The 17,003-nt window shown below is 49.0% G+C and overlaps 1 protein-coding gene across 2 annotated transcripts in view; it reads left to right on the top strand.

Annotated features, from left to right (window-relative positions):
* The first annotated feature begins 1,120 nt into the window (after positions 1–1,120).
* Positions 1,121–17,003, top strand: part of LOC114066801 (dynein heavy chain 9, axonemal-like) — an 82,491-nt gene continuing 66,608 nt past the window's right edge. Inside the window, exons 1-6 of one of the 2 annotated variants that reach the window (XM_027901784.1) lie at positions 1,121–1,238; positions 3,578–3,782; positions 8,055–8,219; positions 10,692–10,832; positions 12,969–13,139; positions 15,206–15,328. In XM_027901784.1, coding sequence (XP_027757585.1) covers positions 3,753–3,782; positions 8,055–8,219; positions 10,692–10,832; positions 12,969–13,139; positions 15,206–15,328 — 630 coding nt within the window. In that variant the 5' untranslated portion in view covers positions 1,121–1,238; positions 3,578–3,752. Of the gene's footprint in view, positions 1,239–3,577; positions 3,783–8,054; positions 8,220–10,691; positions 10,833–12,968; positions 13,140–15,205; positions 15,329–17,003 lie in introns of those variants that run through there. The other variant, XM_027901783.1, reaches the window with a different exon arrangement.

Genomic DNA, 17,003 nt, shown 5'->3' with positions numbered 1-17,003 from the left:
TGAGCTGTGTGCTGAGGAGAGCTCTGTGTGTCACAGAATCCCAGGACAGCTTGAGTTGGAAGGCACCTTAAAACTCTACTCATTCCAACCCCCTGCCATGGTCAGGGACATCTTCCACCAGACCAGGTTGCTCCAAGCCCGGTGTAACCTGGTGTTGAATAATTCCAGGGATGGGGCAGCCACAGCTCCTCTGGGCAACAGGCCTGTGGTGTCCTCCATCAGGCTCGTTGTAGGTGTCATGTCCTGGTTTAGTCTCATCCAGGAGGGTGAGCAGGGCTTCCTACCTCTTGGAAAGAGGGAGAGGGCTTGGGCATGGACAACCAAGCTGTCAGAAGGGTCACCATGCCCTGCAGACCAGCTGGGCTGATGCTGCTCCCACTTGACACCAGCTGGACATTCTCACTGCAGCACCTCTGCATTGATCTGGATAAATCTTTCATAGGAAGGCTTTTCCACTCCTGGCTCTTATTTCCAGTCAGCCCTCAAACTGCTCTCCTGCTGTATCAGCTTGCACCCATCTCTGCCCACTAGTGAGAAGCCCCAGAGTCAAAACCCTGCTGAGATGTCCAAGCACTGAGGTTGGTTTTGAATACAGAGCAAAGCACTGGCAACAGCCAAGAGTGGCCCAAACCTGGTGCTTGAAAATTCATGTAGATTTGGAGATGTCTTGGGGTTGCCCACGTTTCACTGGTGCCTCCTCTGTGGTTGCCCAGGTTGTTTTGCTGGTGCCTCCTCAGCTTCCCTCCTAGAAAATAATGAGTTACTGGGTCTGATCTGGGATCAAAATAAGGTGAGCTGCACCAATGGGTTCTGGAGGGAAAAAGGTATTTGCTAAAACAACTGCAGCTTTGCTCACTGATGCCCAGACTCTTCTTGGGAAAGTCATAGTGACCACTGCTTGCCCTTGGAGCTCTGAGACCTCATTCTCTTTTTTGGACAGCTGAGAGTCTGTAAGTTCCACTTTCTGCATCAGACCTTGGCCCCCTCTTACCCCTCTCCTCTCCACTCATGTGCCTGTAGCTGTGTGGACCCCTCTCTGTCCCCACATCCTCCTCAATACCAGCATCACACCCTGCTCTGCTGCAGGAGGTACCTACCAGTGCTGCTCCCCACAGGTACCTGGACGTGCTGGAACGAGCTCTGGCTGCGGGAGAACTGGTTTTGATTGAAAACCTGGAGGAATCTGTGGATCCAGTGTTGGGACCATTATTGGGGAGAGAAACAATCAAGAAAGGCAGGTGAGCTGGGGCGGGGGGGGGGTTGGTGGCACATGTGGGTGGGGGCTGGGGGTGTTATGCTCTCTGTTCCTCACCTCAGATCCAGCAGCAGTGACATCCTACCTTCAGGGGTGAAGGCTTTTCAAGTCAGGCAATCACAGATAATTCAGACACAGGATGGCTTGGAAATCAACCTGGATTTCTCGTGGCATTGCACAGTGTCATTCAAACCTCACGTGAAAAGAGAGACCTGTAATTGTCCCACTGTGCAGTGACCACTGTCCTGACACTAAATTATTACCAAAATAGCTCTTGCAGACTCGAATTTTAGCAAACACTGCACAGAGTTCAGGAACACAACTCCAGGTTTGAGCATCAAGGATATAAAGTGTTTCTTAATGAGGTCAAGTTCTCCATGGCAGCTCTGGGCCCCTCCAGCCCAGAGGAGGTCAGAGAGAGGGGCAGCAAGGGAGCTCACTTTGTCCTTAAGTTCTTAAGAATTATTTCTTGACTTGCCTAAAATACCCCAGAGTGCTGTAAATTGCTGGGCAAGGCAAACTGTCTGCAAAGTGTGCAGGGGAAAACACTGTGAGAAGGGTGGCTGAGCATGGGTTTGGCTGCAGGATGGAGGGGGAGAATCAGTTCCAGGGAAGGAATTGAAGTGCTGGAGAATGTTGAGCTGGGGGTAGAGCAGTGAGGGTGCCAATCCTCATCCCCCCTCCAGTGAAACACCCAGTCATCCCCTTTTTGGGGCTGTATGTCTCTGCTCTCAGAACCCCCTGTGGGATCATGTGCTTCCTAAGGAAGGGGAGATAAATTATAAAGCCCATAGAAAGTCCATGGGATTCGTGTTTCCAGGCCACGAGCCCAGACCCCATGGACAGATGCTGTCAGTCCCAGAGTCCCTTTGGTTCCTGTACTGGGTGGTTTCTCTCTGTCTCTGTTTCACAGCTGTAAAAGTAATTGAGAGGCCAAAAGGACATCAAGTGAGTGATGTCTGGCTAAGGAGTGTGTTTAAACTCCCCTGGGAACATCACCAGTCCTGCAGCAGTCCCAGTGCAGCCCTGAAAGCATTTCTAGTTTCTCTTGGTCTCTGGTTCCCATGGGCTTTGTTAATATAGAATCATAGAATGGTTTGGGTGGGAAGGGACCTTAAAGACCCTCCAGTTCCAACCCCTGCCATGGGCAGGGTCACCTTCCACTGTCCCAAGTTGCTCCAAGCCCCGTCCAACCTGGCCTTGGACACTTCCAGGGATGGGGCAGCCACAGCTTCTCTGGGCAACCTGTGCCAGGGCCTGCCCACCCTCACAGGGAAGAATTTCCTCCTATTATCCCATCTAACCCTGCCCTCTTTTAGTTTGAATCCATTTCCCTTATTCTGTCACTCCAGCTCCTGATAAACAGTCCCTCTCCACCTTCCCTGTAGCCCATGGAAGGTCACAATTAGGTCTTCACAAAACCTTCACTCTTCCAGGCTGAACAACCCCAGCTGTCTCAGCCTGTCTCCACAGGGGAGGTGTCCAGTCCTCTTAGCAACTTCATGGTTTCCCCTGGACTCCAACAGTTCCATGTGCTTTTCATGTTGGGAGCTCTGTACCCAGTGCTTCAGGTGGGGTCTCGCCAGGGCAGAGTAGAGGGGACAATCACCTCCTTTGACCTGCTGTCCACACTGCTTTTGATGCAGCCCAGGATTTGTTTGGCTTTCGGGGCAGGGTTAAACTTGGGTTCAGAGCATGTTGCTGTGAGCTTCAGTCTTCGTGTCAGAAGTGCAGAACAGGAGGAGGTTGGGTTTTCCTGGGAGATGTTGCCTTCTTTGAATGGCCACCAGTTGCTGTCCAAATGTGGCTTCACTGCTCAAGCTCAGTGCAACTGCAGAGTTGGCCTGATCAGAGCCAACAGACTCTGGGCAACTTCTAGATGTGACCAATGAAAAGTTACCACAGATTTATCACCGGGTATTCTGGATTGGGAGAGACCCACAAGGATCATCAAGTCCAGCTCTTCAGTGAATGGCCCATATGAGTATCAAACCCATGCCCTCATTGCAGAGGGGCTTTTCCTCCCTGTAACTCCAACCTTGAGGTAGAATTCAGCCCCTCTCAATAGCCAGGAGGGTTCATGGCTGGAGTGTCCCTGCTGCTGGAAAATGGGAACCTTCTCAAACGGGATCCAGGATGCACGGGCAGCTTTCTGGGGCTGTTCTCCTAAATCAGAGGTGACTCAGGTGTCACTGCCATTTTTAATGCTTTCTGCTCTAACAGTGATTTGTGTGTGGAGTGCCCAGTCCTGGTTGGTGACACTGCCCGAGACCTCCATCTGTTCTGGGGTGAACCCCCTCCTGGCTCATCTTCTCATTGCAGGTACATCAAGATTGGGGACAAAGAGTGTGAGCTGAGCCCCACCTTCCGTCTCATCCTGCACACAAAGCTGGCAAACCCCCACTTCCCACCCGAGCTGCAGGCCCAGTGCACCCTCATCAACTTCACCGTCACCAGGGACGGGCTGGAGGAGCAGCTGCTGGCAGCTGTGGTCAGCATGGAGAGGCCTGACCTGGAGGAGCTTAAGGTCAGGAGCTGCAGTTTACACTGGGAGCAAGAATACACTATAATAATAATAATAATAATAATAATAATAATAATAATAATAATAATAATAATAATAATAATAATAATAATAATAATAATAATAATAATAATAATTATTATTATTATTATTATTATTATTATTATTATTATTATTATTATTATCATCTCATTCTTCTCCTTCTTTTTCTTCTTCTTCTTCTTCTTCTTCTTCTGCTGCTGCTTCTGATTCTAATTCTTCTGCTGCTTCTGCTGCTCCTTCTTCTTATTATTGTTATTGTTATTATTATCTTCATCATCATTGTTATTGTTATTGCAGTGTAAAGAAAACAGCATTTCACCTGGAAGGTTACCAGGATTACTTGTCATAAAATCAGGAGATTTCTCTCGAGTTTCCCTCGATTTTTTTTCCTTCACTCCTTTGTTTTCTAGGTATTTCTAGGTATTTTGGCAACATTCGTATTGCAATTTCAAGTTTTTTCTCCCAGTATTTGGGTACGAGTCACTTTATTTTCCTTCTCCTGTGACTGGAAACTGAGATTCCCATTATATCAGGTTTTCCTGGACTTCACAGTTTTAATTTTGGAGGCAGGATTAATCTCAATTTTCAGCATTTATGGTATAGGATTCTCTGTGTATATATTGTGAGGTTGGTAATGACATTTTCCTGTCCTGGTTCTTCCTCCCACTTCTTTGTAACAGTCCTCTCTCTCTCTTTTAATAAGTATGGCTTCAATTTCAAGATAATTCTATAAGGAAAATCCTCTATTCTAATGACACTTTTAATGATCAAACAAACATGTATGATACTAAATATTTTCTGAGAGTGGGAATAAATTTACTGCACAGGTTCAGTCAGGCCAGGCCGGTTTTGTAATGACCTTTCCCTTTAATGAGGTTCTGAAGTGCTTTAACTGGGCAGCCTTAATGATGCATTGAGTTTGAACCAGGCTCATGTGCTAATGAGCCAAAAGATGGCCTCAAAAATACATAATAAAGTGATTTAATGTGTGAGCTGTGACTGTCTCTCTGGGGACACGAAGGACACAAAGCCCTTGGTCTGAGGGCTCTGTGCTGGGCTGACACAGTTGGTGTGGGATGGCATTTTCCTTATTTTTAAGAATATTTAAGTTCTGTTTCTCTCTACCCCCACAACAAGATAACACCAGAGCTCACCATCTCTCTCCTCCCTCATCTGCTCCCATTCTGCTCCAGCCCTGCTGCCCCAGGGCGGTCAGGATCAGAGAGGAGGAAGGCAGTCTCGTGTTCCAGGTGTTCCAGATGTTCCAGATGTTCTGCTGCGTGGCCTACAGTCAGTCAGACAAATCTCTTCCCTGCTGGGCTAAAGGCAGAGCTGTGACTCCTGGGCATGGGTGGGCCGGGCAGGGGCTCAGCACCTTCTGCCCCAGGGCTGGATCTGATCACTGGGGAGCTCCTTGGAGGCCCAGATTTGGATGTTTGGGTTCCCCAAAGGAGAGGTCACCTCTCTAGGTGTGTATTAGTCCATCCTCTCCACCCTGGGACTAAAGGGACAATGGTTGGGAAGGTTTGGGGCTCCGGTTCAAGGGCAGATGGAGGTGGTTCCTATAGCACTGCACAACAGTTACTGAGCTCAGAGCACACCTTCTGTGTGGAGCCCAGGATTTATTGTTAACAACCTGATCCAAATCCATCAAACAGCTATTACCGATCCAATTCCAACAACACCAACCTTTTTAAAAGAGTTGCTCAACACAGCCTGTTTCCAATGATCTCTGTCTTCATTGATTCCCAGTTATCCATCTTTCTGTCCCTCCTTACTTTGAAGCTCTGCCATCTTCTAGGGTGACACTCTAGATGCTGGTGGTTCTGGGGACAGATCAGCCTGTCCAGGACATCTCCTTGCTCTCACTGGACATTAAAACCAGGCTGGCCCAGAGTGAGGCAGCAGGACCTGGCAGTGAGACAGTCACAGCTCAGAGAAGCTCAAACCAGTTTGGGCCAAGGCAAGCAAAGCCAAACCCCAAGACCTTCCCCCTCAGGTCTGGCCTTTATCTGGTCATATCTGCAATTCCCTTTGGTGGGGATGACTTGCTCCATGTGCTGGTGGCACTGCCCTGCCCCAGCTGTGTCACCAGGGCTGGTTTCAGGTCTCTTCCATCAACTCCAACTGTTTGATTATTGAAGTGTGTGTGAAATCCCTGCACAGCCAGGCTGTGATGGACAGTGTTGGGATTCTTCCTCAGGTGCTCTGCAGCATCAGATATTGAGAAGGAATCCTTTCCTGTGAGAGTGGGGAGGCCCTGGCACAGGCTGCCCAGAGAAGCTGTGGCTGCCCCATCCCTGGAAGTGTCCAAGGCCAGGTTGGATGGGGCTTGGAGCAACCTGGGCTGATGGAAGGTGTCCCTGTTATGTATCAGCTATGAAATAACAGATAATGAGCTCCACTGCACAAATAAGGAACCATGACCCTGCTGCTGTCACAAACCATGGCAGGATGAAGCTGCAGGTGCTGGGGGGGTATCCAGAGCTGCCTGCACTTCTGAGGGTGCTCCCAGAACTGAGTGGGGATTACAAGCTATTGGAGCAAAAATCTACCCCCCTCCTCATTAATAACTCCAGGCTAACAATCCAAGGGGTTGAATAATAGCTTGCAAATGTCATTTTTCAAGGCTTGCTATGCTTGAATGGCAGGAACACACAGAATTAGCCCTGTTTGTTTTTTGGTTGAAGACCTGTAAAATATTTATCACCACAGGCCAGTTCCTGGGTGGAAAGCCTATGTAACAAGTCTTCAAAACAGCCTTTTCCAGCTGAAACACCAACAGCAGGCACACTTCAGTGCCCACCCTGCTGAGCACCAGATTTGCCACGAACGTGGAATGTGTGCACAGCAAGTACAGGAAACTTCAGCCCAAATGTTGAGAGATGAGTTATTAATGACAGAGTCAGTTCATCTGCTGGGAAACCTCTGCCAGCAGAGCAAATCCTGTGGGCTCCCTCTTGCACGGTGGGGCTGGGAGAGGCAAAGGGTCACATTTCTCATTCCAGACTCTACAGGGGGACATATTTTCCCAAAACTGTCTTTGGAGCCTTGGATCACTTGGTTTATGAGACTGAATCTGTCACAAGCCAGTTGCCCAGAACTTGTTTCAATTCCACATGTCCCACATCTGCTGTTCTACAGAGCTGGGTGGGTTGCAGGGCTATAAAACACTCTTAAAGTTACTTGAATTTCCTGGTTGTGCCACTTAACCACGGTCTGAGGATTTAAACTGTAGTGCTTTATGTAGCAGGGTGTTAGTGACTGACTTCACTGATGCAGAGAATAGTCACCAGGCTTAGATCTTCAGCAGCATCCCAGCCAGAGGCACAGCCTTCCCACAGGATGTTTTCTGTGGTAAGTCTAAAAATAGGTATGCACAATAGAGCCATATCATGGAATAACATAATATACCTGAAATCCAGGAGAGAGGCCATTTCTCTGAGCAAACACACAGAAGAGGGCAATCACATTTCATGGGATCAAGCCTGTTCTGGAGGAACAGTTTAGAAAGGACATGGATGAGAATCTTTGTTTCCACCATGAACAGCATTAATGATGGTGCTTGTGCAGGGGAGAGGGAGTAGGGACCAGAGAAATGGGAGGAATTTACTGTATGATTCATAAATGTGCCTCTGAGGCAGGATGGTTGTACTGGGTTGTATCTGCTTGGCCTTCCTGTGCTGAGTTTGCAGGAGCAGCAGCAGGTGAGGCCATGGCTGTGCCCTCAGTCCTGAGCCTGAGGTGCATCTTGTGTTCTCCTCAGGGCCTCAGGGACTTTGCTGCTGGTTTTGCCATCAGGTCTTATCCCTGTGGCCCCATTGCTGGTGTGACTGGTGGGGTGAGGAGGAGCAAGTTTATCAGGTGGGGAGAGGAGCAGAGGGACTGCCCAGTCTGACTTGAATCAGGGACAGATATACAGGAGATGTGTTTGAGGTGGGGATAAAGGTCTTTTCTTCCTGCTTCATTCCCTGCATTTTCATGCATTCCTAGTGAAAAGGGCTCAGCTTTCCTGGTGCTTTCTGTGCTGTTCAAGGTTTCTCTGAGTTGATGGATTGTTGGATGTGGAGTGATCCCAGAGCTCCACCCATTCCCAGGAGCTGCAGAGAGCAGGAATAAGCACTACTGGACTGTGTCAGTTGTCAGTGAGAAGCCTATTCCCATGGGAAGTTGGTTAATTCTTCCTTTACCACGTGTTTGGTGGCTAAAACTTTCTGAATTTCTCATTTGCAGTCAGATCTCACAAAGCAGCAGAATGGATTCAAGATCACCTTGAAAACATTAGAGGACAACTTGCTCTCTCGGCTGTCATCAGCATCTGGGAATTTCCTGGGAGACACAGCCTTGGTGGAGAACTTGGAGATCACTAAACAGACAGCTGCAGAAATTGAGGAGAAGGTACAAAGATGGTGATAGCCTGGAGAAAAGTCTGTGTGTGATTTTATCTTTGAGGATTCCTGGGTGGAATGTCACCTCTGCTCTGCCCATCTCTGCTCAGCAGAGAATAGAGATGGGTATAAACTGACCTGCTCACCACTCTGGAGAGCTTCAGGCCATTTGGTGCTTTGCAGCTTTTGTGTGTTAAATGACCTATTTAAGACCAAGTGAAAACATCAGTGCCTGATGTAAAGACAATAAAATTTACACAGTGTATCAAGGCAGCTTTAAACAGTGCCAGCCTAATCCTGAGTACATCACACTGCTTCAGTTAAGCTGGAGTTTAGTGCTGACCAGGGACTGGTGTCTGGTGAGTTTGTGATCTTGAGTAAATCTGCAGGAACTTGGTCATTTCCTTTCCATAGGGTATAAATCAGTGTTGGTATGAGCTGTGACAGTCAGCACTGCCCAGTTCCCCTGGCTGGCTGGGCTCAGCACTGTAGTTTTTCCTGCCACTGAGGGAACTTGGGAATTGTGGTTCTCATGCCAGAATTGTGCCAGGACTCTGGTATGGCTGTTCAGCTCCTTCCCTCTGTAGCCACAGAGTCACAGAATCATTTAGGCTGGAAAAGACCGACCTCCAAGACTGTGGAGTCCACCCTGTGCCCGATGCCCACCTTGCCACCCAGCCCAGAGCACTGAGTGCCACATCAGTTGTTCCTCAGACACCTCCAGAATTGGGGACTCCACCATCTCCCATCTTCACAGCCCACACTTGCCCTCTCCCTGTTCACCTGCTGGGGGTCAGTCACCCACGTGATGGGGTTGGGCTGGAACTGCCTTTTACTTCCCTGTGTTGGAGCCTCAGTGACCAGGAGTTATTTCTGGGAGCCGTTTGTGGTACATCAGATGTATTTTGCTGTCTGAGGAGGGTTTGCTTGAACCCCCAAAGGAGGTGTTGAAGGGATGTTTTGACCTGCCAAGCTTGGCATCTCCCTCTTGAAGTGGGTGTTCTTGATGTGCTCCAGCTTCTAAACCAGCTGTGGTTGTACAGATGGTCAGTGCCAGCAGGGATGAGTTTTGGAGTTTGCAGAGCCCTGTCAGAGGTTTGCTGTTCTGTATACCAAAAAAAAAAAAAAAAAAAAAAGTTCATGCAGCATTTTCCTTCCTATGGAAGTTCCTCTCTGATCTGTTTATGGAAAGCAATTGTCTGCCCCACCCCTGGTTTATATTTGACTGGAATTATGAATCAGTCCAGCTCTGATCATGGGCACGTGCAGAAAGGTTCAGCACACAGATGCTGTGGGGTGCTGTGGGGTGCTGTGGGGTGCTGTGGGGTGCTGATGTTTGCACACAGCAGATTGAGGCTCAGTCTGGGCTTCCTTGGGCTCCAGCCAGGTGTGCTCCCACCAGCTCAGGGGACCCCATGGCATGTGTTTCAGGGGCTGTGTGATGCCCGCCTTGCCTGTGCAGTGTGTGCTGAGCCCTGCTCTGCCACAGAAAGCAACGAGAGGAACAGAGAGGGACTTCCTGCAGTGACAGGACAAGGGGGAATGGTTTTAAGCTGCAAATGAGTGGGCTTAGGTTGGAAATTAGGAGGAAATTCTTCCTTGTGAGGATAGAGAGGCCCTGGCACAAGTTGCCCAGAGAAGCTGTGGCTGCCCCATCCCTGGAAGTTTCCAAGGCCAGGTTGGACAGGGCTTGGAGCAACCTGGGCTGGTGGAAGGTGTCCCTGCCCATGGGGGATGGGCTTTAAGGTCCCTTCCCACCCAAAGCATTCCACGGTTCTGTGATCCCACAGCATGCTTTGCTGAGCTGGCTGGATCAGCTCTGGCTCAGCAGTTCCTGGCCATGTACAAGACATGTCTGTGGACAAAAGAGCCTGAAATAACCCCTGAGGGGCTCGAGAATGTCACTTTGTGCTGCTGAAGTGGAATGAAAGAACAAACCGAGACGATGACGGGCTGGTGTTTCTGCCAAAAAAGATTTCTACATGTCCATCACAGCAGCTGCAGCCCTGACCAGCAAGGTGGGGTGTGTTCAGTGCTACTGAGGAAAGGCAGCAAAGAGCTGGGATAAATGAGCATCTCCCAGCCCTGGGCAAGCTGCCTAAGAGGAGAACTGGGGCTGTTGGGCCCTGTGCTATTAATGACCTGCCCAGGAGGGGGCAATTAGCAGGAGAAACTCATTGCTGAGAAAAACAATTCCAGTCAGTGAAGAGCAGGGAATCCAGGGAGTGGTCTGGAGGGGACTCAGGAAAACGGAGAATTGGGCAGCTGAAAGGAAAATGCAGTTAAATGGGAAGGTTCCAGAGCAGGGGGTGCTGGAGGGGGCAGCTCAAGCCTGGCTGCACCATGTGCCGGGGGGCAAGGGCTGCTCCTGCTCGTGTGTGGGTTGCCCACTGCTGCCCTGAGGACTTTGTGACCCATGTCCACCTTCCCTGGGCTGCACAGGGGTGTTCTCACACCAATCCTGCTCTGTGTTTCCCTCCAGGTGCAGGAGTTCAAGGTGACAGAAGCCAAGATTAACGAGGCCAGGGAGCACTACAGGCCCGCGGCCGCGAGGGCCTCCCTGCTCTACTTCACCATGGACCAGCTCCACAACATCCACCCCATGTACCAGTTCTCCCTGAAGGTGCTGTGCCCTCTGAGCTGCTCTCTCTCACTGAGGGTCACCGAATCACACAGTGGTTTGGGTTGGAAGGGACCTTAAGGCTCATTCAGTTCCACCCCTGCCGTGGGCAGGGACACCCTCCACTGGCCCAGGTTGCTCCAAGCCCATCTAGAAAGAATTCCAGTTTAATGCTTTAATAAATGGAAGACCTTTTTATATCCCAAGAAAGGTACTTTGGGGACTGGAGGGTTAAATGGGTTGGAGTCCTAGCCTAGGACTTCTTCCAAATGATTTCTTACCTTGACAAGTGACCTGGAAAAAGGAATTGAGGAGAGACTACAATATGTTGAGCCTGATCCACAAAGAAGCTTTTCTCTTTTTTATATCCACAACTCGTTTGTTGGAGTAATTTTATCAGAAAAATGTACAGAATATATTTTGTGCCTTTTGAAAGATTCATTCCCTCCACATACATAACAGATACAGGGGTTCCTGAGGCTTCACCTTTAATCTGCATCTTCCATAGTTAGTTTGTTTTATGTTTTCCAGTTAATATTAGCAGAGCGTATAAATACATGAAAAGTTATTGGGTGAAATGTTTTTATCTAATAAATTTTGATGACAGATCATAAAACATTGTGTAAAGATGCACAGAAATGATTTTAGAATACTTGCCACACAGCTGGGAACCCATTATAAATTAGAACACGAGGATTTATATGCTGCTCTGCAGCATGTTTGAACAGAATTTAAAGAAATGTTAAGCAGGAAAACGCATTCTGCAATTATTAATAATGCATTAGGTATCAGCGTTACTTTAATTTGTCGAAGCATCATTTTTCCTTTGTAGAACCCCAAAAATAACGCTGCCAACACAGTCATGCCTTGGCCAATCTGTGCCATCCATGGTTATTTCCTTTAGCTGGGCCCAGCTTACAGAGCCTTTGCATTGCTAAGCAGGACTTGGGTTTTATTTTCTTTTCCACTTCCTTTTTCCAGTTGCATTTGATAATTTGCAAATGTTTTTTCTTGGATGGCTCTGAAAGATTTATGTCTTTTCACATTCAGATAAGAAATGTTCTTTCAAGAACCCTTATTCTCTTACATAAGAGAGTTGTTCTCCATGCAGGTCCCCATCCCCAGTGAACTTCCCACTGATGCTGCTCCCTGCTCTTCTCAGCCAGTCCTTGGCTGCATCCAGACAGTAAAATGCTCATGGGACTTCTTGAAATTCTTATTATTTAGAGCAATTGCTTTTCTCTGAGTTGAAACGTTGGCACAATGGGAGTTATGTTTTCCTCCTCTGCTCCACTGTTGTGACACCCTGCCTGCAATTTTATGTCCAGCTCTGGGGTCTCCAGCACAGCAAAGATGTGGATCTGTTAGAGCAGAACCAGAGGAGGCCACAGAGATGCTGCCAGGGCTGGAGCCCCTCTGCTCTGGAGCTGGGCTGGGAGAGCTGGGGGTGTTCAGCTAGAGAGGAGAAGGCTCCAGGGAGACCTGAGAGCCTCTTCCAGTGCCTAAAGGGGCTCCAGGAGAGCTGGAGAGGCATTCTGAACAACAAATGGAGAGACAGGACCAGGGAGAATGGCTTCCCACTGCCAGAGAGCAAGTTCAGGTGGAATATTGGGAAGAAGTCCTTCCCTTTGGGTGTGGGGAGGCCCTGGCACAGGTTGCCCAGAGAAGCTGTGGCTGCCCCATCCCTGGAAGTGTCCAAGGCCAGGTTGGACGGGGCTTGGAGCAACCTGAGCTGGTGGAAGGTGTCCCTGCCCATGGCAGGGGGTGGCACTGGATGAGCTTTTAGGTCCCTTTCAACCCAAAGCAGTCTGTGATTCCATGTGTCCTGTGGGATCTCCACTCTATGCTAGCTCAATATTTGAAGGACAAGGGTCCCTGTGGGAGCACATTGGTCAGAGAAGCATTTCCTGTATCCCCAGTGCCTGAGTTCCCTCTACCTGTCTCTGTGCTGCTTTCCTGGGCTCTGGAGAGCTCAGTGTCACGGGGGATGTCACCATTGCCAGGCTCTGTGTTCCTGGAGAGCAGCTACGGGCAGATACAGGGGCTGGTCTCTAGATGTTCCATGAGACTGACATCTCTAGTTCGGGGGGATGCAAAGGGGGTCTCAGAGTTACCTGTCCCGCTGTGTGTCCCCCCAAGGCGTTCCAGAAGGTGTTCCAGAAGGCCATGGAGAGGGCGGCTCCGGCTGAGGGGCTGGCGGGGCGTGTGAGGAACCTCAGCGACAGCATCACCCTCTGCGTGTGCCAGTACACGGCCCGGGGGCTCTTCCAGGCTGACAGGCTGACCTACACTGCCCAGCTCACCTTCCAGGTAACACACCATGGGGGGCAGCGTGTCAGCAAGGTTCAGAATCCCATGTGAGGCTGGAAAAGCCCTCCCAGCCCATGGATCTCCCCTGTGCCCCATCCCCACCCTGTCCCCCAGCCCAGAGCACTGAGTGCCACGGCCAGGCCTGCCTTGGGCACCTCCAGGGGTGGAGACTCCACTCTGCCCACTCCCTGGGCAGCCCCTGCCAAGGTCTGACCACCCTTTCCAGCAAGAAATTCCTCCTGATGTCCAACCTGAACATCCCCTGGTGCAACTTAAGTCCATGTCCTCCCCTCCTGTCCCTGTTCCCTGGGAGCAGAGCCCGACCCCTCCCCCGGCTCCCCTCTCCTGTCAGGGATTGCAGAGCCAGAAGGTCCCCCCTGAGCCTCCTTTTCTCCAGGCTGAGCCCCCCCAGCTCCCTCAGCTGCTCCTCACAGGACTGACTCTCACCAATAACAGGCAGAGGTGATGAGTTGGATTTGAACTGTGCTGACAAAGGTTGTTTGAGACAGTTGCTGGCAGGACCTGGAAAACAGGGCAAAACATACTGACCTGGAAGGGTTTTATCCCAAAGAAATTCTTCCTACACAGCTGCTCTACCATGTCCAGTATTTTGTATAATTTTTAGTCCATGACCTGAGCAAGGAGACGTTTGTGTATTATCCCTGTGCTAACATCAAATCCAATCAATAAATAGTGCTTGGAATGATGTTGTGAACCGATATGAAGTTTGTGCAGTGAATGACTGTGGAAATGCCCTGACCTGTAGAATCACAGAAAAAATAAGTTTGGAAAATACCTCCAGGAATGCAGATCTGAACCAAGATCCAACTGCAGGGCTGGTTAACCTTGATCCTGGGATGGCCAAGACTTCTTTTAATTCTACATAACAAAATACTGTGTGTAAAAGGGAAAGTGTATATATACACATTTATAAAAAAAGAGACTAATAGGATATTTTGTTAATAAATTATGTGTAAAAAGTCAGGTTACATTTTGCAACATTGGCCATAATTCTGACCCACAGGACGCCTACATTTTTTAGCATATGTCTCTAAACAAAGTGTTTCAGTACCACACATCGTGCTTGTAACTACAATAAACACTGAAAGCAATTAATGGGTCCTTTTCTGTGTCAGGAAAAGCAGCAGCCCCAGTGTCAGTGAAAAAATGACAGAAAAAAACCAGTTGGTTCTTAAACTGAGTCCCTCGTGCCCTCAGTGGCAGGAGGGGTGCCAGGCACACCTGAGGTGGCACTGCCCTTTTGACATCATTTGCATACAAACCAGGATCCGTGACAAGGAAATCACACACTCCCTGCTCCAGCACTGGTTTTCCCCTCCTCCCAGAACTGGTGTTCAGGGTTTTGGAGTTTGGGATTTCAGAATTCTGGCATTGCACTTGGAGCAGTGGCCCCAGCTGGGCTTTCCAGAATGACCTCAACCATGGCTCTGCCAGTCTTACTCCATTTCTTCCTGAAAGCCACCACTGGTTCTAAAAACACTGGAATGTCCCAGGTGCTCTGCAGTGTTTGAGACCTCATGGACCTGCTTATTCTTTTGCTGCAGGAACCAGGAGGGTGGTGGTCATTTTGGTTTGTTGTTTTTGCTGTTTGCTTGGTTTTTATTTTTCCCAGCATTCTCAGTTTGTCTCCACTTGGTTTATAAATTGAACCAGGCAGTGAGAGATGGCCAGCCCTCTGGTAGCATTCCCGAAGGATGCTCTGGTTCCTCTTAAGGAAGTTCTCTGCTCTCCAGCTGTGGATCCCAGCCCAGGGACCTGCAGCAGACTGGCAGGGACTGCTCCTCGGGGTGCTCCCATCCACCTGGATCACAGCACTTGCCACACAGTTTTCCCAGCTTTATTCCTCTTCTGTTGCCAGTCTCCATCCTCATTCCTGTTCCTGTTTTGGGGAGATCCCAAGCACCTACATGGTATGTCCATCACACCTCTCCAACACGGGGCTCTGAGTACGTTTTAGCCACACATTTGGCAGGCACACGAGTTGAATAATCAATCTGCTGGATTCTACTGCTGCTCAAGGATATCTTGTTTGTTTGGAATTACAGATACTCCTGATGAGTAAAGAAATCAACCCAGCAGAGCTGGATTTCCTGCTGAGATACCCAGCAGAGCCTGGAGTCATGAGCCCTGTGGAGTTCCTGTCTGACCATTCCTGGGGAGGAATCAAGGTACCTGAACCATGGGAAATCACCACCCCTTATCTCCTCTAAAAGCTTTTCTGCCCTTCAGATGGGTTCTTGTGGCACTTGGTAAACAAAAGTTTGGCCATACGTGAGGAGAAAGGCCCCAGACACAGAGAGTTCTGCAGGTACTGACTTGGGGAGCTCTTCTAGAATGAGAACACCCTCTGGGGTTTGTGGTTATGGCTTGTAAAGGACACTGAGATGCTACAGTAGTTTTTAAGGTTTATAAGACCATCAGCAGAGCTGTGCTGGGGTGGGAGAGCTCCCAGACCTGCCAGAAAACACTGACGTGGCAACAGGTCCAACACCTGCTTGGGTTTGCAGTGAGAGGGAAGGAAGAGCATCCCAAGGAGATGTGAGTTCTCCCATCTCTGCTCCCATTTATCAGCAGATGGGAAGTGTGCTGGGTTTGGACCTGATTCAGCAGGGTGGGATTTGTTTTCTGGAATTGGTTAAAATATTCTCCAAGTTTTGTATTTGACTCATACCTTGCTGGAGCTGAGGTTATGTCTCTTGTTTGATTGTGGTCTTTGTGGGGTATTTTCCCTGTGCTGTGGAACAGGGAGTGAAGACATCTCAGTTTCATTGGGATAGTTGCCAAATTTCCACATGGGACATTGGTTTCTCCCTTCCTCTCCCTCCCACCATTCTGCATGGTGGATTTATGTAGTTCCTGCAGGGTGACCAAGCAGAAAATCTTCATCCAGGCCCAAGACATGTTTGAAATTCTTTGCCTCTTTGTGTTGTTTCTTGGGGCTTTCCAGAGTTTTGCAGGAGCAAGCCCGTGCTGGGCTTAACTGGGCAAACACTGTCCTTCAGGTAACACAGAGTTTGGCTGCAGGCTGAAGCTTGAGAGTCAAATAAAGTTGATATTTCAAACACAGGTGACCCACAGTGATTCCACCTGGAACAATTCCTGGCAGATGGGGCTGCCCTGACCAGGAGTTATCATCCCTGTCTCATCACTGGCACTGGGGACACGGCCTCTGCCTCATTCTGCCTGACCTACCTCATATTAAATGTCACAATCACATTTTCAACCATAAAATAAGCTTGGAACTTCTCACTAAACCAGCTCTGTTCAGACTCTAAAAGGCACATTTCCATAATAATCAAGGAATTTAAAAAAAATCCAACACTCTTTCCTTAATCATCTTTTGTTCAGACAGCAGCAGCTTTACTATTGTTCCTTCTTTGAAGGCAAATTAAATGGACATTTAGGGTCAATGCACATAATCAGAAAGACTCAGCCATCAAGCCCACAAAATACAAGCTTTGCTACAGCATATTGTGCCTTTGGGCTGTGCAGTCTGTGTGGACTGGAGATGAACATCCATATTATTGCTTGAAATCACGGGTTTTCTCAACTCTGCTCTGTCCCTGCCTGTGTTCAGCCTGGGAATACAGGGGGTGAATGGAGCATTTCAGTTCTCTGGACACTCTGGGTTGGATTTCTGCACTGCTTGGGAGGTTCTGCACAGCAAAGCTTCTCTCTGCTTCAGTCCTCTGAGTTTCTTCTGGAGTGTGGACTTCCTTCCACAATGGATTTTGGAGATTTCAGGCTCTGATTCTCATTTTGGAGATCCTTTAATGCGTCTTAGGAAGCAAATATGTTTTTTTGGCACTGAGGACGTGGTTTAGGGGTGGTGCTGGGTTGATG

This window comes from Empidonax traillii, unplaced genomic scaffold, assembly GCF_003031625.1.
Source record: "Empidonax traillii isolate 1590-97213 ecotype Southwest subspecies unplaced genomic scaffold, ASM303162v1 scaffold813:size283722, whole genome shotgun sequence".
Taxonomy (NCBI): domain Eukaryota; kingdom Metazoa; phylum Chordata; class Aves; order Passeriformes; family Tyrannidae; genus Empidonax; species Empidonax traillii.
Note: the sequence above shows the minus strand (reverse complement) of the source record. Positions and strands in the feature narration are given on the sequence as shown.